The 25,434-nt window shown below is 37.3% G+C and overlaps 1 protein-coding gene across 1 annotated transcript in view; it reads left to right on the top strand.

Annotated features, from left to right (window-relative positions):
- Positions 1 to 25,434, top strand: part of CFTR (cystic fibrosis transmembrane conductance regulator) — a 159,538-nt gene that overhangs the window by 68,367 nt on the left and 65,737 nt on the right. The window contains exons 12-15 of the mRNA XM_003789825.2: positions 12,084 to 12,178; positions 15,375 to 15,461; positions 16,926 to 17,652; positions 21,093 to 21,221. Of these exons, the coding sequence (XP_003789873.1) occupies positions 12,084 to 12,178; positions 15,375 to 15,461; positions 16,926 to 17,652; positions 21,093 to 21,221 (1,038 nt within the window). The remainder of the gene's footprint in view (positions 1 to 12,083; positions 12,179 to 15,374; positions 15,462 to 16,925; positions 17,653 to 21,092; positions 21,222 to 25,434) is intronic.

Genomic DNA, 25,434 nt, shown 5'->3' with positions numbered 1-25,434 from the left:
TCTTCAAAGTATGACATTGGTGATTTCATGGGGATTGCATTAAAGCTGTAGATAGGGCTCAGCGCCTATAGCTCAACCGGCTAAGGCGCCAGCCACGTACACCTAAGGTGGCGGGTTCAAATCCCCAGCCTGGCTCCGCCCTACATGAGGTGAGGCTTCACACCAAAAAAAAAATAGCCGGGCGTTGTGGTGGGCGCCTGTGGTCCCAGCTACTTGGGAGGCGGAGGCAGGAGACTCGCTTGAGCCCAGGAGTTGGAGGTTGCTGTGAGCTGTAATGCCACGGCACTCTGCCCAGGGGGACAGCTTGAGGCTCTGTCTCAAAAAAAAAAAAAAAAAAAGCTGTAGATAGCTTTGGGTAGCATGGACATTTTAACAATATTGATTCTTCCGAGCCATGAACGTGATATGTTCTTCCATTTGTTAATGCCTCCTGGTGTTTTTTCTCAGGATTTCATAGTTCTCTTTATAGAGAACTTTCACATCCTTTGTTATATTCCCAGGTAGTTCATCTTCTTTAGAGCTACTGTAAAAGGTAGAGAGTCTTTGATTTTATTCTCAGCTGGACTGTTATTGGCATATATGAAAGCTATTGAATTGTGGGCATTGATTTTTGTATCTCAAGATGCTTCTATATTCCTTGATCAGTTCTAAGAGCTTTGTGGATTTTCTTCCACCTCTACCACCCCTGAGACAGCAAGACCAGCTCCTCCCTCCCTCCTCCTCCCCAACATGCTCAGTATTGGGGGTGAAGATGAGAGTGAAAACCTTTATACATGAAGACCTTTATGTCTTCACTTCCACTTTATTTTGATTTTTCTTAACATTTTTTTCTCTATCTTACTATAGGAATACAATATGTAATATACATACAAAATATGTAGTAATCGACTATGTTATCAGTATAGTTTCCAGGCAATAGCAGGCTATTAGTAAAGTTTTGGGGAGTCATAAGATATGTGTAGATTTTTGACTACGCAGGGGTTGGTAGACCTCACCCCTCGTGTTTTCTATAATTGCTATTTTGGAGAACAGATGTGATAATCACTGTCTAGATATATTATATGTGTAAATGAAAATAATATTTTCTAGGTCATTAAATTTCTTCCAGAAAGGCCTGGAAAGGGTTCCCTAGGCCAACCCCATATATAGCCTCCACATATTGGTTTATTATTTTGCTTGTAACTTATGTCTTCCTGAAATGTAACTGCTTTGAAAAATCCTTGCTTGTAACCCATCGGGGAGTTTGGGCCTTAATAGCTAGCTGCTCATTCTCCTCTGTTCTTGGTATCATGCAATAAACGTCCCTTTCTTTTCTTGCTTAAAAAAAAAAAATAGTTTTCTCTATCCTACCAAGAACTATTTAGAAATTAAAAGGGAAAACTAATAGTTACTCAGTTGACAATAGCAAACCTTAAAATATTTAGGAATAAATCTAAAAGGAATTTATAGGACATGTGTGAAGGAAACAGTAAACTTATTGCACAAAAATAACTCTTAAAGTCATGATTTTAATAAAATTTAGCATCTTAAAAATATGAACTCGATCCAAGTACATGTGCATTCAATAAAATTACAAATACATCTCAATGAGGTTGTTTTGGGAATTGTTAAATTTTATATGGTGAGGAAATTTAGAAAGTAGTTCAGAGCCCATGCTTTGTAGACATCCTAGCTGTATTATCTGTTAGCTGTGTTATCTTTGGAATGCTATTTATCTTTTATTAAGGATGAGCTTAAGACATTGCCTGACACTTGGCTAATATATGTTAGCTATTTTATCAGTATTTATGATTGTTGTGGATATTTTTAAATGGAAGACTAAATGCCTAAAGAGTCAAATTGTTCATCACTAAGAATTATGTTAAATCCTGCTTAGAGCCATCAAAAAACAAAACACCAAAAGTCAATAGGGTATTAATATGTGAATGGAAAAAATAGAACAGAGAATCCAGAAATAGTCTTAATATAAGAATATCATAGATGATATGAGTCAGTAGAAAAGTTATCCATTTAATGAATCATGACTGCTATCCAAATATAAGAAAATGAGGTTATATTCTTGTTTCCCACAATGCAGTATAAACATAACTTAAATGCATTTTTAATTAAAAATAGCAATATTTAAAAAGGATTTAGGATACCATGTGTATAACCTAAAGATTGAGTAGTACTTTTTAATAAATGTAGGAATTTGTCACTTGGAAGACTATCTCGGGGGAAAAAGAGCCCAAACATAGGAATTCTAATTTCAGATAGATATTATATGAAAAATTAAAAATTTGCATATGATATATGTTCTATGGCTAGTGAAAACAGAAAAGGAAAAATGTTTTTAACATATGAAGCTGGAAAGGTTAATATCTATGACATGCAAAGAAATGATTTGGTAAGAAAAAGACAAAAATCCAATACAAGTCATTTCATGGAAGAACGAATTTGCATAGCTAGTAAATATCTAAAATTTCATCCATATTAAAGTAAATACAAGTTAAAATGGCAAATTGAAAAAATTAAGGTGTGATATCTGTTGGTGATAATTGAGGAAAAGGGTACTCTCAAAACTTGGTGGTGGAAATATATTTTTTTGAAGGAACATGGTAATATCTTTTTAAAATAAAAAATATATGTTTGATTTATCCATCCCACTTATGATAATATATCTTAGAAAGAAAAGCATAGTGAAAGGATATTAGGTGTTTTTGTTTTTTTTTTTTTTTTTGAGATACCAAATGCCAAGAAAGACTGCATAGTAGTTAATAGAGGACTATGAGAGATAGAAAATCTAATGCTTCCGGTCTAATCTAGTCCAGACTGCAAATAAATGTGAGCAAATGAATTCAAGCACAGAATTGCCTGAAGGCAGCTTGTATCCATCTACTTTCTTATTACAAGATTCTGATGTTGACTCTTTAAGGAGGTTATTGTGGTGTTGATCACTAAAATATCTATGTCTCTAACTAGGTATTTTTTATTTAGTATATCAATTAGCAGAAAGTGTAGGGATTAAAAAAGTTATGTCTTTACTGCTGAAACATTTTAGTGGAAATTTCCAATCAACTGTTACATTGTCATCCTAAATCAAGAAAAAATTTCTCAGAAAAAAAAAGGTAAAGAGCTTGCATCTTTTCCCTCAGTTCTTTTGTAAAAGGTAACATGATGAATAAAAATACCATAGTATAATTTAGCATTGTTAAATAAAATTAACTGGCCATCTCTACAGTGATGGTGCTTGGAAGGTGAGCAGTCAGGGTGCTTTTTAGGAACACCGTGTAACTTTATCTCACTCTTACGAATCTTGACTTTTTCATTTGAAAGCTCATGGACACATACATAGCCATTTCAACAATACATCTGGCAAGGTCAGGCAAACCTCAGACTTGGGTTTCTGATTCTAAGTCCAGCGTTTTTTTCCCACTTATTATCCCTTATACACTCCTTATACTAAGACGTTAATAAAGACTATGTGGTTAGGCCTTAAGAATCTGCTTTTCCTCTAATGGTAGAAGGGGGCATAATATTGGCTTAATGTTCTACTCAAGGCCAAACAGATCACTGGCCAAATATCTCATTTTAAAAATTCAAGAATCGACCCATGTTTGCTGTTAGGATCTGCTTCTGACACCAACTTGCCAGGGCCTGGGACTGGCCGGGTCTTGGGCTCAGTTTAGGTAGGTTCCGGACTCGGACCACTAAGCTACCTTGCTCAGGAGCAGTTTCCCTTAGGTGCTTGAGGGCTGTCTACTTTAGCTGGAGAGAGAGTGTAAAGCAGTCTTCTTAGCATGGATAGATCTTAGTCTTTGGCACAGCTTGGTAATCTTCAGCAGACACACACCATGCTGGCATTCTGCAGGCAGGAGAGGAGACAGAGTCAGAGTGTGTCTGTGATAGAATGAGCATGCTCCCGACTGCCTGCTCCTCCAGCCTAATATAAGGCTGAGCTCGTGCCTCTCAACACCACAGGTGTAGAGACTGCCAATTCACCAATGCTCTCATCTCACGAGCTCACTCATGCTTGTTAGAAACTAAATCTCTCTCCATGCCCTTTTCACCAAGGTGTTCCATGACAGGTATTTCCTATAACTCTCCTCCTAGCCATAGGCTATACGGGCTGCTACATTTCCCCCCCCCCTTTTTTTATATACAAACAAAATTTTTAATGTGGTAAGGACAGTTCTTCCTGTTATCTAGCCCTTTTCTTTCTAGGCAAAAGATGGTAATTATCAGAGTTCAGAATTCCAGGTATGGGCTCTTTAAATGAGGAACCCCAATACAGATGTAAACTATTAGCCGCTGCTAGGGGGAATGATTATGATGTTAATTCCTTTAAAGGTCTTTTTAAACAGAGAAAACTGCGAAATCTTTCCTGAGAGAATTTACCATTTCTTTAACTATAGGAACTTTCCTTTGATAGTTACTTAACAGACGAACAAAAGATAACGCTATCCTTGCAATCTTTGCAAGCAAGGATTTTTCCCTCGTTATTCCAAAGGTTTTGCTACTCGAGGTCCCTAAGTCCACCCTTCACAGATCAAGACTATTGCTCAAGAACTAATGGTTCCACACTTGGCAGTTCCTCTCGTGGAACTGTTACTCGTGGTCCAAAAGGTACCACCCTTCACAATTTCTCTATAGCAGAGTTTCCTTCTTTCAAGCTGCTTTTCCAGTGAAATTTGCTAATTGATTCCAGACGCTTTTTTCAAATGGAGGTCCCTAACACAAAGGTGGTTTAACTCTTACTCTTCCCTCCCTTTGTTCTCACCTCTCATAATCTTCCAAAGGCTTTGCTTACTTCTGAGTATCACTTTCCCTTTGGGCCACGTCCAGTCTCCTTAGCTGGACCCGGTTATAGTGCACAGACGCTGATGAGAGGCGGGTTACCTTACTTCACCACGCAGGATAACCTAATAGTCCACAAACATTTAATCTAATTCTTCTCCATCATCAGCCATTGGTCTGGCTTAATTTCCCATTTTACACTAAGGCAACACAGGTCTAACCAAGCTGGCAGAGTGCTCCCATGGCACAGAACTGAATTATACGGTTTTCTGAGAGTGGTTTGAAATGAGAATATTAAAGTTTTTTCGTTCATTTACCAGTGGGTCCTGATTCTGGCTCAACTGAATTTCCCTACAATTAAGGTGTTGCATCTTTGTCAAATTGATAATGGCATTTGTTTGCCCAGCAAAAGCCTTTTTTACACCTGGGACATACACCTGGGGGTTTACATGCCCTTTGTTCCTTTTCTTTAGCATTCAGTGTTCTCTTCCCTTTTAAACTCTTCTCTTATGGCCTAGCTGCCCACATTTCTGGCATTTGATGTTAACTGGGGGATTTACCCTCTGATCTATCTTCCGGCTGCCCAATTTGAGTTGTCATGTCAATATAGCATTTACCTGCTTCTACTATAAGATTCATCTGATCTCTCAGCTGTATTATATCAGCTGCCATGATCTTAATTTCATCTTTAAGCTGTTCCATTTGTTACTTCAACTGCTGTATCTCATTTTCCGTGATCTTTCTCTACTGGCTTTCTTTGGCCTTCTATTTTTTACAATCTTTTCAATTCTTAGAACCTTTGGCTGCTTTCAAGGGACAGGAACTCCTTAGCTGTTTCTTTTTACTCTGGAGTCCTAGCTTTTTTACAAAACTTCACTTGCTCTAGTTCTTCACCAGCTTCCTTAATCTACCTCACTTCTTTTTAAACAGAACTCTTAACTGCCAAAAGGGGATTCGGGCATCGTCAGTCTCTCAAAAGCTGCTTCCTGCTGGCATTGGGCGAAGGTATTAGGGGAAGGCAGTTACAAGTTCTCTTCCCTAACTTAAACTCCTGCAACCTATTTCCAAACTTTTCTCTTGCTGTTTCATGAAGGCTTTTCTCACTCCTGAGGCTAAAGGCTTGTTTGCTACAGGTTCTTATCTCCTAGTTCTAGCTTTTCTCTCTTGTTTAAAGGCTTTTGTTTTTCCTCCAGTGCTTCCCAGAAGACGCTAAGGGCTTTTACCCGCTTTCCCCCCCACCAAAGTAGTTAGAATTTGGAAAGAGAAAAGTAGGAAAGAAGAGGAAAAAAGCAAATGAGAAGGCCTGCTGTCGGCTTCTTTCTTAGATATTTCTTTCCCCTCTAAGTATTTTTGTTTCTATTCTCTTTTTCTTATTTTGCTAAAGCTTATTTCCCTCTTGGTCCCCATTCACTGAATCCTGCTCACAGCACCATTTGTCAGTGGCGTTCGCTATCCCACTTCTGACCCCCCTTGTCAGGGCTCGGACTGGCCAGGTCTCGGCCCGGCTTAGGCAGGTTTCCGGACGCGGACCGCTAAGCTACCTTGCTCAGGAACAATTTCTCTTAGGTGCTTGAGGGCTATCTACGTTAGCTGGAGAGAGAGAGTATCTTAGAGAGAGTAAAGCAGTCTTCTTAGAACAGATAGATCTTAGTCTTTAGCAGAGCTTGGTAATCTTCAGCAGAGACACACCAGGCTGGTGTTCTGCAGGCAGGAGAGGAGACAGAGTCAGAGTGAGCATGTCCGTGACAGAATGCACATGCTCCCCACTGCCTTCTCCTCCAGCCTAATATAAGGCTGAGCTTGTGCCTCTCACCACCACAGGTGCAGAGACTGCCAATTCACCAATGCTCTCATCTCACGAGCTCACTCATGCTTGTTAGAACCACATCTCTCTCCATGCCCCTTTCACCAAGGAGTTCCATTACAGGTATTTCCTATAACTCTCACTCCTCCTAGCCATAGGCTATATGGCTGCTACAGTTTGCGTGTTTATTATGGATCTTATATTGTTACTTCAAATTTTTACAGCTGTTAAAGGAAGATACTATTATCCCCATTTTACAGGAGGAGAAGTGAGGTTTGCAAGAGACTTGCCCAGAGTTATTTGTCCAGTCGTGGAGACAGGACTAGAAAACAGATCATTTTTGCTCTCTCTGGCCAATGTTGCTACTCACATTTTCCATTTTGCTTAAAGATTTATTTTAGCATAGAAAATATTCCACTTGGATTGTCACATTTTATTTGATTACTTTGTGTGCAGTGAATTGCTTTATAAATACCATTTACTTAATTTTCATACTTAACACCCTTTATGAAATGCAAACTATTACTTGATCTGGCCTTTGGTTAGAGGAGTTGAGCCACAGAGCTGTTAAGTAACTGAGATTTCACAATAAGCCTGACAGACCAGGGTTCAAATTCTGGGTCTCATGTTATCCCGTTCAGTATTCCAGCTTTGTTACTTATTGAGCAACCACTACAAGCATGGTTTATGGACATCTGATAGTTCTCACAATGGGTTTCACAGATAGAATTCAGATTTCAACTCACCGGTGACTGAGGAGCAAGGACACTCGGATGCAGTCCTCTGTGGCATTATCCCAGCATGCACACAGTTGAAAGCTGGCCCCATGTGGGACAGGTGTCATACTGAGCAATTCCATTCCTGCTACACTGGGGCCGGGAAGGAGAGTGAGGCAGCCATCTCCCCAGGGAGGCCTGGGGCTCTCTTGGGATGCAGGCATGGCTTACTGCAAGTGCTGAAAAGACCCAGGCACTGGGCCACAGTACACTATTATAGGTATCCAAGATGAATATTGCCCTGAAAATGAGCAAGCAGAGTAGCCTGTGGTTATATTCGAAACAGAGTTACACAGTACCAAGAAGTCATCTAGCATTTCCTTCCCTGAATCCCTCACCTTCTTAAGCAGTTTTTCCTTTTTCTCAGCTAACTTCAGTTAGGATTTGAAGCGTGATGAAATGGTAGGGAATGCTGTTTCTGCTCCTCTTTGGAGGAATTTGATGTTTGATCTATTCGATCTGAGCACGCAAAGCCTGAGCTCACGCGATCTTATGATTTCTTTCTCTAATATTTTGTTTCACTCTATTCACGTGGGAAAGGAGGAAGAGAATATTTTCCTTCTCACCCCTCCTCTTTCTTTGGGTTAAAATATAAATATTATAGATTTCTAAGAGAGGAATGTGGCTGAATCAACCTGTTTATTCTATTTTGAGAAAATGTATGTAATAAAATTACGTTTGTAATCTGTGGGCATGTATATTTAGTAGGGATATTTATTTATTTATTTATTGAGACAGAGTCTCATTTTGTCACCCTCAGTAAAGTGCTGTGGCATCACAGCTCACAGCAACCTCAAACTCTTGGGCTTAACTGATTCTCTTTTCTCAGCCTCCCAAGTAGCTGGGACTACAAGGTGCTCGCCACAATGCCCACCTATTTTTAGAGACAAGGTCTCACTCTGGCTCAGGCTGGTCTCGAACCTGTGAGCTCAGACAAATCCACCCACCTCAGTTGCCCAGGGTGCTGGGATTACAGGCGTGAGCCAGGGTGCCTGGCCCCAGTAGGGATATTTATTGAAGTGGATACTGTAGTTCCTTATCTTCTATTTCTTGTCTTTCTCTTGACCTTTCTTATCTCTTCTATTCTTCCAGAATCGTCTTTCTTTTTTTCTTATTTACAGATACCAGCTTCTCCCGACCATTATTCCCTGTCCATTTTTCTCTCTCCTCTGTATTCTTTTCTTCATCCTCTTCTTCTATGAACCTCTTTCTTTGTAACTTAATATTTGATTGACTTCTCTTCCATCCATCTCTCTTCCTTCACTCTATAAATCTTTTTATTAAATGCTTGCAGTGGACCAGGATTCTGCACCCTCTACATCTATAATCCATTCCCTAAAGCTAATTGTGTCATAATCATACTATGCAGATAACTACTGATATTTTAAATTTAAAAACTATTTCAAAATTTCAATTGATTTAACTAATACAGTGTTGAATTCAAATGTGAAAATAAAAAAGGAAACTAATACTTTCAGCAACCTCTAGCTTTTTAATAACATATTAGAAAATCTGTCTCTTTAATAAGAGTCTGAACTCAGTCTATTCATATCAGGAAAATCGTTCTTTCTCTTTTTTTCTTGGAAGGATTTAGTTCTTAAAAAGAGAATGTGATTAGAAGAAAGAAAATATGGGCAGGACAAAAGAAATAATACTGTGAGCTGTCTTATTAATTACTGTAAAATAGGTACAAAGGATGGATGGATATATAAAACAGTATGGTTTGATCAGATCCCAGTAATATATTTTTGGTATTGCTTCAATTGCCCAGGGGAGTCCTCCTCTTAAAGTATTCTCCCAGGCCAATTTCTTCAAGTGTTTCTTCTGCACTCTCTCCAAGAATCTTTATAGTTTCATGTCTTAAGTTTAAATCTTTTATCCAGTGAGAGTCAATTTTTGTTAATGGTGAAAGGTGTGGGTCCAGTTTCAGTCTTCTACAAGTTGCCCAGCCAATTCTCCCAGCACCATTTGTTAAATAGGGAATCTTTCCCCTAATTTATATTTTTGATGGGCTTATCAAAGATCAAATGATGGTAAGTGTCTGGGTTCATCTCTTGGTTCTCAATTCTGCCTAGATTGTTCATTGCAGCTCAATTCATAATAGCCAAGTCATGGAAGAAGCCCAAGTGCCCATCGACACATGAATGGATTAATAAATTGTGATATATGTATATATATATATATGTGCATATATATATATATATACACATACACCATGGAATACTATGCAGCCTTAAAAAAGATGGAGAGTTTACCTCTTTTACATTTACATGGATGGAGCTGGAACATATCCTGCTTAGTAAAGTCTCTCAAGAATGGAAGAAAAAATATCCAATGTACTGAGTACTATTATGAAACCAATTTATAATCACTCTTTCATATAACGAATGGATCACAACTATGGCCTGGGATGAAGGAGGGAGGAGGGGAAGGGAGGGGGGTGGTCAGATCCAGGGAGGGTAAATGGTGGGATCACACCTATGGTGCATAATGCAAGGGTACATGTCGGATCTATTAGTATAGAGTATAAATGTCTTAACACAATAATTAAGCAAACAAGATGAGGTATATATTAACTGGTATGATGTAAGTGTTCCTAATTCTATATGAAATCAGCACAATGTACCCTATAAATGCATTAATGTATATATGATCTATGTGTTTTTGGTTTAATAAAAAAAAAGCAATATGGTAAAGGCTTAAACATGGAAGTAATCCTTTAGCAAGGCTGAAGATTTCAGACTTTGACATGTGAAATTTATCTGTAGTGCTTGTTTGTCTGGAACCCTAGGTCTGTGGTTCATGAGTGGAATGAAAGAATGACCACTTAGTTTCCAGGTAGAAAGGAATGAACCGTATGGTTACATGTGTCTGATGGACACCAAAGTCCTTCCCCATGTGCAGTGCTCCTGGATCTCAGTGACCTGTCTGTGTTGTGTTGAATCCCCCCGCCCCCCACGCCTGCCCCCAGAGCCTGAGCAGCAGAGTGTACTGAATCCTGCCCTGTCTCCTCCAGCATGTCAGCCTTTGGTAACCCTAGGTCAGGGTGTTGACAGTAACAGTTCCTTGGGGGCAGTGGCTGGCATATTTCCAGGCTATAGGAGCTGCTCAATAATTGGTAGTGTAAACTTTGTGTACTTTGTGAATTTGGACTTTTGTGTCTGAAGTTCATATGGTAAATAAAAGAATCAAATGAGTCACAGAAGTGACCATTTTAACACAATAAGGTGGTGGTTTATTTCTGTATTGTCAAAGAAAAAGGAGGAGGTGTTTGGAAGAAAATTTTCAGTAGAGGGAGAGAGAAGGAAGGAGAAACAAAAAAAAGTGTAGATAAATGAGGATGGGGAGAAAAAGGGAGAAGCTTTATATTTGAACTAAAGAGAGGTTATTCCTTATCTTTACTTTTCTCATTCTTCAGTTCTCGGGCCAACCCTATCTCTTCTAGAAAGCCTCTAGTGTTTTGTATCTATTGTATGGATGCTTCTATTCTCAGTGCAATTAAGTGGAGGTTTTTACGGGTTCTTGGCAATCATTGGAAGAAAAGAATTTCAGGACACACCATGGAAGCCAGAAAAGCAACAGCATTTTTACTTTTATTTATTTATTTATTTATTTATTTATTTATTTTTAAGCGAAAACAAAAATAAACACTGACAGGAAGAGAGTAGGCAGATTGGACAACGGCAGCTGCACTAGGAGGAAATGCGTTTGGGTCTTTTGGAGTCTTACTAATTGATGTGAGGAATATTCAAGGCTAAAGGATTGGCTTTTACTCAGAATTAGGGTAGTAATTCTTAGAATTGGGATCCCTCCCATTTGTATGCGTTATATGATTATCTTGGAAATCTCATAGTGATTTCACGGGGGGGGGGGGATTTTAAAATCACAATGCACATGGTGTTGTAATTAGCCAAGGTTCTTATAAAGTGAGAGAGATAACTGACTGCCAGGTGAGGCCGGTTGCTGCGTGTGGTTTTGCCTGAATGTTGTTTACTTCAATAGCCGCCCCCAGTCGTCAAGCCCCTGCATCGGTCTCAGCTCTGCAGTCTTCTCCTCCAGCAGGAAAAGGACACAGGAATGAGCTGTTGAGGATGGATGAGGAAGAAAGCTGTGCTGGGTGGGTGGGAGAAGTATGGAAAAGAACCGCCTTGCATTCAGACAGTCCAGTGAAAATGCTTAAAGACTGCAGGGGTGGGCAGTGCCTATGGCTCAAAGGAGTAGGGCGCTGGCCCCATATGCCAGAGGTGGTGGGTTCAAACCCACCCCCAGCCAAAAACTGCAAAAAAAAAAAAAAAAGACTACAGAGGTGTGAATAGTGTTCTTTCAGTTTCTCTTATTAGAATGTTTATTAATTTTTGGAGATTTCCTTTTAAAAGAATGAATTCAAATACCGGGAAAGTAAGTGCACTTACACAAACTCATACACTTGTAAATATGTTTTACTTCTTGATATTTTACAAATGTTATTTAATGACCCTGAGCGACATTTAAAAATCAAAGAAAAATTTATAGCTGATCAAAGAACAAGTTACATCTGAAATTTCAGCAATGTTTCTTTAATTAGCAAAATAAATTGCACTTGAAATAATTGAGAAGCAATGTTCAAAATCTGGCCTGTGATTCAAGCAATAGTGTGAATGTGATTATTTTTGAAGGAAGATGTACCTTTCAAATTCAGATTCGACATACTCAAAGTTCCTCTCTAATTTTCTGTTGCTTGATAATAGGATATCTCCAAGTTTGCCGAGAAAGACAACATAGTTCTTGGAGAAGGCGGAATCACACTGAGTGGAGGTCAGCGAGCAAGAATCTCTTTAGCAAGGTGAATAATGGGGTATGACTCCAGTGGGCGTTTGGTGGAGAAATATCACACATGTGAAAAATTATCTACATTTCTCTTTCGTTTTACATTCTGTTTCTGGGATTGAAAAATTCCTAGGGTTTTGTTACTAGTGAGTTAAGGATCACCTTTAGGAACTAATGCTACAGCATCCAGACTTGATAAAGCTGATGACTTTTCCAAAGTGTGTATGATTGTTTGCTTTATGGTGTGTATGGTTTCCCACAAAATAGAAAACTCTGGGATTCTGCTTAGTCAAGGGAAAAGAAGATGTCAATTTCTGCTAATCCATTGTATGCTCTTCTCCTCGTCCCTAGGTGTACACACCTGCTCACAGCCCTGCTGATTAAATAAACACACATTTCTAATTTGCAGCAAAATGATTTTTGTAACAAAAACAGGAAGACAAATAATGTCACTTGTCTTCAGGTCTATAATCTTTAAGGTGGAATAAGTAGGACAACAGCATCTAACATGAGAGGAGTAGGGGAAGCCTTGGTAGAGACACTCTTGGTCCAAACAGAAGCTGTCAAATAGAAGTACGCATAGTTAAATGACATAAAAGAGAGTTTGGGGGTTAAACTGTAACTTTTGCTGTAAAAAAAGTATTGATGGCATGGGATGTCAAATGTCCCTCAAATTTTATTAAACAAAATTCTTCTCACTTTGTTGCCAAAGTTATTAACAAGGAGTCAGGTTGACTCATTGATTCCTTTACTTTCTCCTGCTTCCAAGAACTAAAACAGGAAAACACACATTGAGCATCTGAATTTCCCGTCCTAGGTGTGTGTGTGTAAAATTCATTCCCCATACAACCCTGCACAGTAAGGATTGTTCTCCTCACTTTGCAGAAGAGATAAGACGCCTGAGGCTGTTAGATGTTAACTTGCCAAAAGCCATACAAGGAAATGGTAGGGGTACAGTTTGAACTAGGTCCTTTTGATCGTATGCACTAAACCATGCCTTAATCTTGAGGATACACTGCGAAATAATGATTCAGTAGATATGGATAATTCACAAACATGATAATGATTAAATGGAACTTGATTATTCTGTGTGCCAAAGTTAAGACTTATCTTAAGTATTCCATTTCATATTTAGATAAGATAGCACGTACAGCTTCTAGACATCCCGCATAGAATCGAGTTTGTGTTGATCTGTTTGAGATTTGGTTTTACTGTAAGATGTACATAGCTAGAGGTACTACGGGAAATAATTGTCAATTTTCATTTTCATTGGAATGTTTAGTGTGTTGTCCAATTTGGGATGATGACGATATTGTTTCTAATTTCATAAGAAACTGGTCCTAGATGTGGGAGAGAGAGAAGAACTAAGTGCAGGGGGAAAAGACCTTGGGGGTACATTTTGGTGGGGTCCTTTATCTCGCTGTTGCAAGTTGTCTTCAAAAATAACTTCCCCTGGGAGGGGAGGAGGGAGGATGGGTGGAGGGAGGGTAATGGGTGGGACCACACCTACCGTGCATCTTACAAGGGTACATGTGAAACTTACTAAATGTAGAATATAAATGTCTTAACACAATAACTAAGAAAATGCCATGAAGGCTATGTTAACCTGTTTGATGAAAATATTTCAAATTGTATATAAAACCAGCACATTGTACCCCATGACTACATTAATGTACACAGCTATGATTTAATAATAATAATAATAATAATAATTTCCCCTATAAGTGATCTTTTAGACTTTCCTTGGACTTTTTCCTATTTCTGGTTTTTTAAATTACTTCTCTTAATTATGTGCTAATTGAATATGGTTTTCTTCCTAACAAAAGTACATATATAAATACAGAATCTTGTGAGGTTGGGATAGGGATCGGGTCTCTAACTATCAGACCGGAAACATTTAAATGTGAAGAAATTATCTCATTTCCATTGATATGGAAACTGTATCTTCATCTTATTGTTCTAAGACCAATTCAGTGTAGATTTTGTTCAGCTTTCAACTAAAAAGGTAAAAGGATATATGCATAAATTTTCTTGTGAATTATTAATACTTTCTTTGGAACTTTCATGACTATGGTGCAGAGACAAACAGTAAGGAACGAAATGCAGTGTCCGTTACACAGGCGTGGCATCGGTTGTTAGAGTTGTTAACGTCTTAAAAGACATTTAAAAAATATTTTCACATAAATGCTGCAGTTTATTCGCTGTCTCTGGCATTTTACAGTTTGAGATAGTCCGTTTCCTTCTTTGTCTCCTCACCAACTGCAAGATTGTGGAGGGTAGAACTGTGCAATTTGTACTCTTGTATTGCCTCACGTAGCGGCGTGCTTGGTACTAAGTAGAGACTGTTGATAAAAGTGTTTCTTTTCCTTTTTCTTAATGTAATATTTTAAAGTGTATGATATAGTACAATCCAATTTGTACTTGTATTCATTTATTTTATTTATTTTTCTTACATGTACAAGTGTTCATTAGGTTTCCACTTTTGCCTTCACAGAAATAAAAAGGCTTAAAATTTAGTAACTATAACAATGTTTAACATAAGAACTGAAAACAAAAACCTCATAAAGAACAAATGAAGATGAATACATTCAGAAAAGAAATCAGATAATTATTGCATCGAAATATCAAGCAATAATAATGATAATAATAATAATGCAAAGAAAGTAACATTCACATTGTCAAATAAGAGTATGTCTATAACGGAATGCTTTGACTCTGAAGTTCAGTATGGAGTCATCTGTTAATTTCTACTTATTTTGTTTTTTCCAAAGTCTCAAAAAATAGACAACTAATATTTATAAATAAGAGTAGAAGATAATTTCAAAAAAACAGATCATGCCAAATCTTATAGACAATAGAAAAATAAAAAATACATTCTACTTAAAGTGTATGATATAGTGCAATCCAATTTGTATTTTGCTAGTTATGCCTCTTACAATTAGCAAAACCACTTTGGCAGTTCTTGAAGTACTGTGCAAAGCCATAAAAATCATTCACAACTTATCTCTTTATTTCTCATTTAAAATCATCTACACTATTCAAAGAAATTTCCAACAGTATTACTTCTGTGCTGTGTTGAGAACAGGGTGATGGACGCGGTAAAGACGTGGTGACAATGCTGGAAGGCACGCAGTGAGTTGTTTTAATACATCTACCCTAAATGACACAGCAAGTAGTGAGGAAATCTAATTTAATTTCCATTTTCTTTTTAGAGCAGTATATAAAGATGCTGACTTGTACCTTTTAGACTCTCCTTTTGGATACTTAGATGTTTTAACAGAAAAAGAAATATTTGAAAGGTACGTTCTTTGAATAACTTATAATTCTCATGCTAAAAGACAAGAAGGAGTGACTGTCCCATCACAGCCTGCATATTACCTCTTGGGAAACATTCCACCCTTGTTGGGATTCAGTACAGCAGAATATACCATGGTCCTTACTCAAATCAGAACTGCCCAGCAAGGCCAAGATTCAAGATCACTTCCATTCAAACCTTTCCTGGCCGCCTCATGCTAGACCAGTTTTTTCCATTGCTATACTTTTATAACAATCATCATTGATGTAGTTTTGACAATCTTATTGTAATTGGTTATGATATTTAAGTTTTATAACTTTTTGTGTTAGTATTATATTCTAACTTCTCTTAATGCAGTAAACTTTTTACAGAACTACATGTGCTAAGTGGTTTAGTGTAGGTGAATGCAGAGATGACTTGTCTATCTCAGCAGAGCTCAAGAAGCATGTTTTCTTGGAGCTTTGAATAGGGCTTAATTCCTGTGAGGTTCCTAAGAGGAAAACTTAGTGAAATGACTTGATTTCAAAATTATTTCATGGACTATAGTTTATTAGCATAAACTTATAGTCTCCTAGAAATAAAGATTTTAAGCATCAAGGATATATACATACATCTGTATAAAATGACTATGTTATTCCTAGAAACACCTTTCCTATAATTTGGTTACATTTAATACCCAAGATACCATTTTCTATAAACCTGTGACTGTGATAAGTTACTTCTTAGCAATATAAACTTTGCTATGTTTACATAGTTGTATTAGTATGTTTGAGAATAATCTAGAATGATGCCTCTTTCAATTCAATGTATAAAAATGCCTAAAAAACCCTGATCTATCTTAGATGGTTCTACTCAGATTTATTTCTAGACTAGAGGAAAATTTTATTAAAGGAGGATCAAATTTATTATCCAGTTGTCAGTTGTAGAAGTTTTGTTTTTGTTTTAACAAATCAGGTTAGTCTCAATACAAGCTTCTGAGAACTAAATGGTGGTCAACCTAAAATGTAAAGGGAAATTGTTAATAATAGAAAAAAGAACAAGAAAGCTCTGACATCTAACAGACATATGGAAAAACTTCAACCTCTAGGGACCTTAACAATCATCCATCAGTTCCCTAATTTTCTATATGAATAAACCAGGTCCCAGAGGGTAAATAATTTGCTCAAAGTCAAGTATCTACTTGAACTCAGAATTTAATTTCACTGTAGGTCTGTTAACACGCAATTTTACAATTTGTATATTGCATGCTATTTCATGCTATAATAATTTATGAGACACCAAATTAATGATGATAGGGCATTTACTCATAGAACCATTTTAAGTATAATAATATTCTATGATAGAGATTTTATACAATAAAACATTGGTAAAATGATAAAATGCAGCATATTATTGTAATAATGTATTTATAAAATTGATATTTTACTTTTGATCTTTTTATGATATTGATCTTTTTATGTTCCTCTAGCTGTGTCTGTAAACTGATGGCTAACAAAACTAGGATTTTGGTAACTTCTAAAATGGAACATTTAAAGAAAGCTGACAAAATATTAATTTTACATGAAGGTAGCAGCTATTTTTATGGCACATTTTCTGAACTACAAAATCTACGGCCGGACTTTAGCTCAAAGCTCATGGGATTTGATTCTTTCGACCAGTTTAGTGCAGAAAGAAGAAATTCCATCCTCACTGAGACTCTGCGCCGTTTCTCATTAGAAGGAGACGCCGCTGTCTCCAGGAATGAGACGAAAAAACAATCTTTTAAACAGACTGGAGAGATTGGAGAAAAAAGAAAGAATTCTATTCTCAATCCAATCAACTCTATAAGGAAATTTTCTGTTGTACAAAAGACTCCACTCCCAATGAATGGCATTGATGAGGAGGACTCGGAGGAGCCCGTGGAGAGAAGGCTGTCCTTAGTTCCAGACTCCGAGCAGGGGGAGGCCATCCTGCCTCGAAGCAACGTGTTCAACACTGGCCCCACGTTTCAGGGACGAAGGAGGCAGTCTGTTTTGAACCTGATGACTCATTCCGTTAACCAAGGTCAAAACATTCACCGAAAGACTGCAGCATCTACACGTAAGATGTCACTGGCCCCGCAGGCGAATCTGACGGAAATGGATATATATTCAAGACGGTTATCTCAGGAAAGTAGCTTGGAAATAAGTGAAGAAATTAATGAAGAATATTTAAAGGTATGTATCAATTATTTGGGGCTTTCTTTTCTCCCCAAGAGTACATTTGACTAAAATGCATGATGTAATAGGTATGTAACAAAACTCACTCAAATTATGGGATTGAGTGGGGTTTAAGATTTAGAAAGGGCAAAATCCACAAATTATGTGAACAACTGCAAAATTTAAAATATTCACCTATATTTTTGCCATGAAATGTGTCTCTTCCTATACAATGTATCAAAGGCCAAAAAGCATGAACGTAGTATTGGGTCCTTTTTTAGGCCAGTGATGATCATTGCTGTAAATTAGAAAACGTCTGCTTTGTTACTACTTTGAGCCATCGGTGGGATGAGGTGGAGGGTAAATAAACATCTAAACAAATAGTAGTATATTTATATTTATTTAAAGTATATAAATATCCAGTCTTTTAACTGGACTAACTCACATACTGGTTTATACATCACTCTGGCCAGAATTTAGTTAGTGAGGGGGGTTTTATCTTTCGAATGTGCCTTAGTGTTGGATTTCTGAAAAAGGTCCTTTCAGACCAATACGCAAAGCTCAACATGTTCTAGTCCCAATCTTCAGAAAGAAAGTCTGTTGTATGTACTATTAAAATAACCTTAAGAATAAAATGCTTTTTTCTTTCTTAAAATAGGAAGCAGTATAAAAAGAAAAGAATTTTTGTGGTTTTTTACTAGAAATCTTAAACGCCTAGAAGGAAGTGAACCATGGGCAGAGTTGTAGTGAATCGATATGTTTAATACATGGAATAGATCATTTAGGACGTTTAAGCTTTGGCAAGTCACAAGTCATTTAACAGCTCTAGGACAGGTCCCTCCTTTATAAAATGATGGCATAGCATAAGTGATCTCAAAACCATAATGTCAATGTTTCGGTAACTTTAAAAAGGTTTCCTGAAGGATAATTCATCTCTATGGCTTAATATCAATGTAGATGGATATCTCAAATCTGAGCCTATAATGTAGTTGTAAGGAATGATCCCCTTGCTTAATAACAGTTACTATTTATTGATTGCTTCTCACTCCAGGCAGCATATTTAGTCACCACAACTACCCTGGAAGGTACATATTGTTATTTCAAATTTGCAGATAAGGAAACTAAAGTTCAGAGAAGCCCAGCAACATGCCCTAATTCGAGCAGCTCCTAGCACGTCCATGGTGGAAGCTGGTTTAAATCTAGGTCTATCTGACTCCAAAAATTTATACTCTAAACTAATGTGGTATATTCTGATTCCAGAGGACCCTTTCTTTCTGATTTTAGCACTACCTCTATAGATTTTGTTCACTTTATAAGAAACAAAGCTATCTTTTTCCTTTGGACTATCTGGAATCTATTTTAAATTTTTGAAATGTGTCTGCCAAAAGACAAATAAGGACCTCCAGGGGAACATACCCAGGATTGGAATTATGTAATTTAAGTGATAGCTGGAAAGAGATAATCCTAGGTTGCGGAGGAATGTATAAGCATAAACTGGCTTTTTGTTTGTTGGAAGACCTTCATGGCTATCAAAATGCCAAAGTGTACTTGTCCATAGACTCCAGAAGAAACAGGTTAAGTGAAGGCGAGCTCTTAGAAGCTTCATTTGTTTTATTTTATTTTTATATGTTTTATTAGGTTTTTTTTATTATTTGGGATTCATTGCGGATACAAACAGTTAGGTTACTCTGACTGCATTTGTTAGATAAAGTCCCTCTTATAATTGTGTCCTGCCCCAAGAGGTGTGCCATACACCATGATCCCCCATCCCCTCCTCTCTACTCCCTACTTGCTTATTCCCCCGCTCCTGCCCTTGTATCAGCTCATCTACTGCCTTCATGTCAGGATTGAGTACCTTGGAGTCTTGCTTCTCCATTCTTGTGATGCTTTACTAAGAACAATGTGTTCCACTTCCATCCAGGTTAATACAAAAGAGGTAAAGTTTCCATCTTTTTTAGTGGCTGAATAGTATTCCATGGTATACATATACCACAGCTTGTTAATCCATTCCTGGGTTGGTGGGCATTTGGGCTGTTTCCACATTTTGGCAATTTTAAATTGAGCTACGATAAACAGTCTAGTGCAAATGTCCTTATGATAAATGATTTTTTTTCTTCTGGGTAAATGTCTAGTAATGGGATTGCAGATCAAATGGGCAGTCTTATTTGAGTTCTTTGAGGATTCTCCATACTTCCTTCCAAAAACATTGTATTAGTTTGCAGTCCCACCAGCACTGTAAAAGTGTTCCCTTCTCTCCACATCCATGCCAGCATCTGCAGCTTGGAGACTTTGTGATGTGGGCCATTCTCATTGGGGTTAGGTGATGTCTCAGGGTGGTTTTGATTTGCATTTCTCTGATGATCGGGGATGATGAGCATTTTGTCATGTTAGCCATTTGTCTGTCTTCTTTAGAGAAGGTTCTAGTTATGTCTCTTGCCCAGTGATATATGGGATTGTTTGGTCTTTTTTAGTTGATTAATTTGAGTTCTCTATTGATCCTAGTCATTAAGCTTTTGTCTGATTCATAATATACAAATATCTTTTTCCATTCTGAAGGTTGACTGTTTGCTTTGGTTGTTGTTTCCTTAGATACACAGAAGCTTTTCAGTTTAATTAAATCCCATTTGTTTATTTTTGTTGTTGTTGCAATTGCCTCAGAAGTTTTCTTCATAAAATCTTTCCCCAAGCTGATGTCTTCAAGGGTTTTCCCCACACTTTCTTTGAGGATTTTTATTGTTTCATGCCTTAGATTTAAATCTTTTATCCATCTTGAGTCAATTTTTAAGTGGTAAGAGGTACAGGTCCAGTTCCAATCTTTTACATGTGGTTATCCAGTTCTCCCCAAACCCTTTATTGAATAGGGCTTCTTTTCCCCAGTGTACATTCTTGTTTGGTTCATTTAGATAGCACCATTCATTTGATGAAATGCATGACACTGTTAAACATTTATATGACAAAATTGGCTTGTGTGGTAGTCCCAGTACTCTACTCAGGAGACTGGAGTGAGAGGATGCCTTGAGTCCAGGAGTTTACATTCATTTTAGATATGGACAACTTAGGGAGACCCCATCTCCAAAAACACCAAAAAGACCAAAACAAAACAAACACATCTAAAACCCAAATCACCAAATACAAATAAATGGTAAAATTGCCCAACGATGATGCAGTTATATAGTGGCTTTTTAGAATATTCAAAAATTTGGGTGTTTCTTATTTTTCACTTGATTATAGCCAAAAGCCCAAGAAGCTATGTTTCTCATTTTTCAAATAGATGTAGCGCTCCAGTTGACATTATTCTGGCTGTGACACAGCATATGACATTTGTAATGATTTGTGTTTGCTGAAGTTCACTTACCTTCAAGTAATTGCATTCCTTTATTTCCACACATTCAATATAGAATGGCATGGTAGCATGAAACTGTCTTGTCTCCTGTAGTAACCAGGATTCTGTTTTACAGGAGTGCTTTTGTGATGATGTGGAGAACATTCCAGCAGTGACTACCTGGAACACATACCTTAGATACCTAGCTGTCAACAAGAGCTTAAGTTTGGTACTAATTTGGTGCTTAGTTATTTTTCTGGCTGAGGTAAGAATATTCTCTTGTAAAATATTACTGTGAGTTAATGTCGAATTAAAAATTGTTTGGAAGGATGTATAAATATATATGCATTATGTCCACATATACATTTATAAGTAAATGTGTGTGTGTATATTTATACATATATGGGGGAATCTGTGGCCTTTGATTTCAAGATTGTTCTTTTTTAAGCACCAAATGAGGCAGAAAATGTCGTCTTTCTTTGCTGCACTCCTTTTAATAAAAGGATTTGTTCTGTAAAATTTAGGTTCTATCAAAGCCTGCAGACAAGGGGCCAGAAGGCCAGATGTGGCCCCAGCGCCTTGCATTCCCTCCCTCACGTTTCATATAGTTTTAGCATCTAAAAATCAACAATTGGAATCACTGCTGGTATTTTATTATTTCATACATAGAACATAACATATGCTTTTTATTTTGTCTCCTGTTGTCTAAAGGGGGCAACTTTTACAAATATATAAAAGGTGTTTAATAGATTTTAAAAACTTTAGAAGATTCAAAAGGTAGAAGTAGAAAGCCTTTATTTAATTTGAAATCAAGCACTGAAAATAATTCCTTATTAAATTTTAAACTCTTTTGACTATAGATACTGAATTATTAAATATGCAGGTGATTGCTATTTAAATATTTCCTCACCCAATGAGATAAATAGGTATTTGTGGCTTAGGAATCATTTTAGACAAACCTTTCAGAGATTCAAGCTGCCTATTCGCTTACAGAAATGTTGTCTTCAGTGTCCCCATGGTGGTTTCTTTGCCACATCTCTACCGTCCTTTACATCACTAAGTTAAAGACAAGGGGGGCTGGAAATAGCACAATGGGCCACAGGTCCATTCCTCATCAGCACAGCAGGTTCCTGAAGCAGGGTGGTGGCCCCGGCTTTCCTCTGGATCAGGAGCAGCCACATATAGGCTTAAAGAGCCCGACAGGGGCATCTCGGGGGGAAGTGGCTGGGAGACTGAAAGGCGGCACCTGCCGCTCAGCACCAGCCAGCACCTTGCCCTGAGGGAATTGGGATTAGTCTTGCTACGTCTTCTTGTTTATCAAGATAAGGTAGACATCAGACTTTTCTGTAATTTTTTCTCCTTTTATAACATGGGTAGTTGATAACATAAAAATAAATGAATGAACACTATGTGGGCATAACAAAGCACATCTGTGGTTTGGAGTGACCCTGTGAAAGATATTTATTCCAGAGGACACCCCAGATATGTCATAATATAAAACCTAAATTTAACCTGAAGGGCTTGTCCTGCCTGTAGGAGAAGAAATGACTCAGGTGAAGAACTGCCTCCCTGAGGAAGTATAAGCTGATACCCCATGACTGGACGTTTGTTTCTCTTGTTAGGCTGTTTCTAACTGCAGTGAAGAAGGCCATAGAAAGTATCATCATTCCACTATGATTAAGAAATACAGTGTTAAACATGTACAAAAAATTGTGCATACTACTGCACTAAACTCTTGGGTTCTATTTGATCTTTGAGTTACAGTAGTATCTGTTATTTGCCCTGCTGTTGTAAATTAACAAACCAAATGAAGGCTTGAGGCAAGATGCAGTTTATAGCATAGTGCCACCTCTGAAATCAGAGGGCTCGGGATGTGAGCTCTAACTCAGTCTTATTAACAAACTTAGGGCGTCGGTTATCCTCTCTGAGTACCAGCTTCACAGGCATTTTGTGGTTTAAGAGACACTGAAATTACAAAACACTTAGCATAGGGCTTAGTGCATGATGGTGAGCAATGCTAGTCACTATTACTATTAATATTTTTAATGTCATGTCATTATTATAAGGCTTATCATAATTTGAGGTGCAGCTTCATAATGGGGATATAATGGAAATTTTAATAATTCCTTTTAGACTCTGACAAAAGTATGTGGTTGGGTAATTTGACACTGTTACATGACTAATAAATATTGAATTGAAATGTATTTCCAATTTACCTCATTTATCTCTGCCGGTCTTGCCAAATGACCAACATTAATATCCATGAAACCCAGCCTGTGGTGCCTCGTGTAATCTCACCCCACCCCTTAAGTTAATGATGGGAACCTCTCATTGATAGACGACATTACTTGTCTTCAACATATGCAAGAAAAAAGGGTCATATCTGATTTTGATAGTGATTTCTGTTGATTTATGGGACCTATATCTCATGCAGTGCCATAGAGTTGAACTTTTCTACCCTTCAGAAGGGTGTATCATAATTAATTACTTGACTGTTGGGCTGCTACACATGTGTACAATGTGACTGGCTCACTAAAGCAAGAGGAAGAAATTAAATCCTTGAGGGCAAGGAACTAAATTACAACTTACAATTACTATAAATATGATATACCTACCCATTGTTAGTTGAACTCTCACAATTATTCCAAAAAATCATCTTTTTAATGGACAAAATAACTGATAATGCCCTTTTCAGGCAAGAAATAATAGAATAAATGATGACCCTTTCAGGCCAGTATCACATAGGCCTTGCCAATTAACTGGTTTTCAGAAATGTGAAGAACAAAACCTTAGTAATAGTAGAATAATAATTTTTTAAATTATGTGCACAAACAGGCAACTAAGCAGTTCTTTTACTGGTGTTTGTAATTCTGTTGCCTTGTTTGAATCTAAATTTACATGGTTTTTGTTTTACTTTTCTTTTTCCATTTAATTCCCTGACACAACCAGGAGAGACATCGTTTTCCTTTTAGACTAAGCTCTTTTCCTCAAACCAGTGTGCCCATTTCTCATTCCATTAAAAAAACTCCTTGTTCCTTCATATGGTGGTATAGTTGCGAATCCAGGATGATCGTTCAGTTCTTTTAAACTCTGATTAGAAGCTCATACTCGTGATCAGAGGACCTAAAGAAAGATTAAGATTCGTTTCTTCTTTGGTGAAGGTGACTTACCTATTTTTAGTTTTCATAAGGGTTATATTTCAATTTAGATTTATGTATTTATAGAGGGCATTCAATATATATTGCAATGTGAAATACTTAGTCATTTTAAAGTTTCTTCAAAGCTGCTGAACTGAGAGAATTAGTTTGTCTACTCACTCTGTTAGCACTTGTTAAATGGGCGTCATTTTGAAAGGATGCTGGTCTACCTTTGTATTTGTGTTCCACTTCTCCCCACCCCACAGGCAGTATGTTCTGTAGGTTCCTGGATATCAGTGGCAAGGAAATAGGAATTAAATTTCTGCTGGTTTTGAGTACTTCTGCTTGGCACTGCATCACGGACAAGATGGAGGAGAGATGCAAATAATATTAATAGTAAAATTAGGGGGCAGTTTCCTAGTTCCTTTTAAAATAAGCAGAGGGGATTGCTGTTGACTGGAGTCTCTGAAGATCCTGCTTAATAATTTTATTCTATGATTTTTAACAATGTGTCAGAGAACTGTTGCATCCTATTCCTTTAACACTTCCCTCCTGTTTGCTCATGAGGAATCCCTGAGTGGCTTTCTATCACTGGTACACTGGAGCTGGGGGATATCACATAATACGTCTGCTGCTATTGGCGGACAGTACTCCTGTAGGACAGCTCTGCTGACCATGCTTTGTAGGGCATTATTTGAATTGTGGATCCTTGAAATCTGTGTAGTAAGTGTGCTATTTTCTGTATGATATGGAATGGTGTTTAAAACCCTAAGAAACGGAAAATAAAGAACTTTTTACTCTTATCCCTTATTCATCTAGGACTGCCACTCTGTCAAAAACTTAGGGACCTCAAAACATTTGGGAAACAAAATGGTAGAACTTGCTTACTCCGCTGTCTCTATATGCTTCAAATACTTTTAATACGGTTGTTACATCAAGTCCTTGAAAATGTTTCTGTTCGAGTTACTAGAAGCAATTTGGGTTGGTGGTTCCATGCAGATGGAGTCAGGAAATAACTATATTTTGATGACAGGCCCATCTTTAGAAAACTGCTCTGGTTATTGATCCATTAGTAAATAATAAAAATATTTATTTCTGATAATTAATTCAAAGAATGCTGACAATGTGAGCATTGACATTCCTTTAATTGGAGCAAAGGAAGACTATAATAGCTAAAGAAGATAATATCCAAATAACAGAAGAGTGACTCAGAATATATGTATACCCTTATCTAGGGTCTTGAGTAATTTGATTAGTCTTAGGAAGTAGGAAGACGTTTATACTGTAACGAAGACTTTTGATATAGTGAGATTATTTCTGAATTTGTCATTTTGAATTTAA

Source organism: Otolemur garnettii, unplaced genomic scaffold, assembly GCF_000181295.1.
Source record: "Otolemur garnettii isolate 467f Iridium unplaced genomic scaffold, OtoGar3 scaffold00037, whole genome shotgun sequence".
Taxonomy (NCBI): domain Eukaryota; kingdom Metazoa; phylum Chordata; class Mammalia; order Primates; family Galagidae; genus Otolemur; species Otolemur garnettii.
The sequence above is the reverse complement of the archived record's forward strand: the minus strand, read 5'-3'. Positions and strand labels throughout refer to the sequence as shown.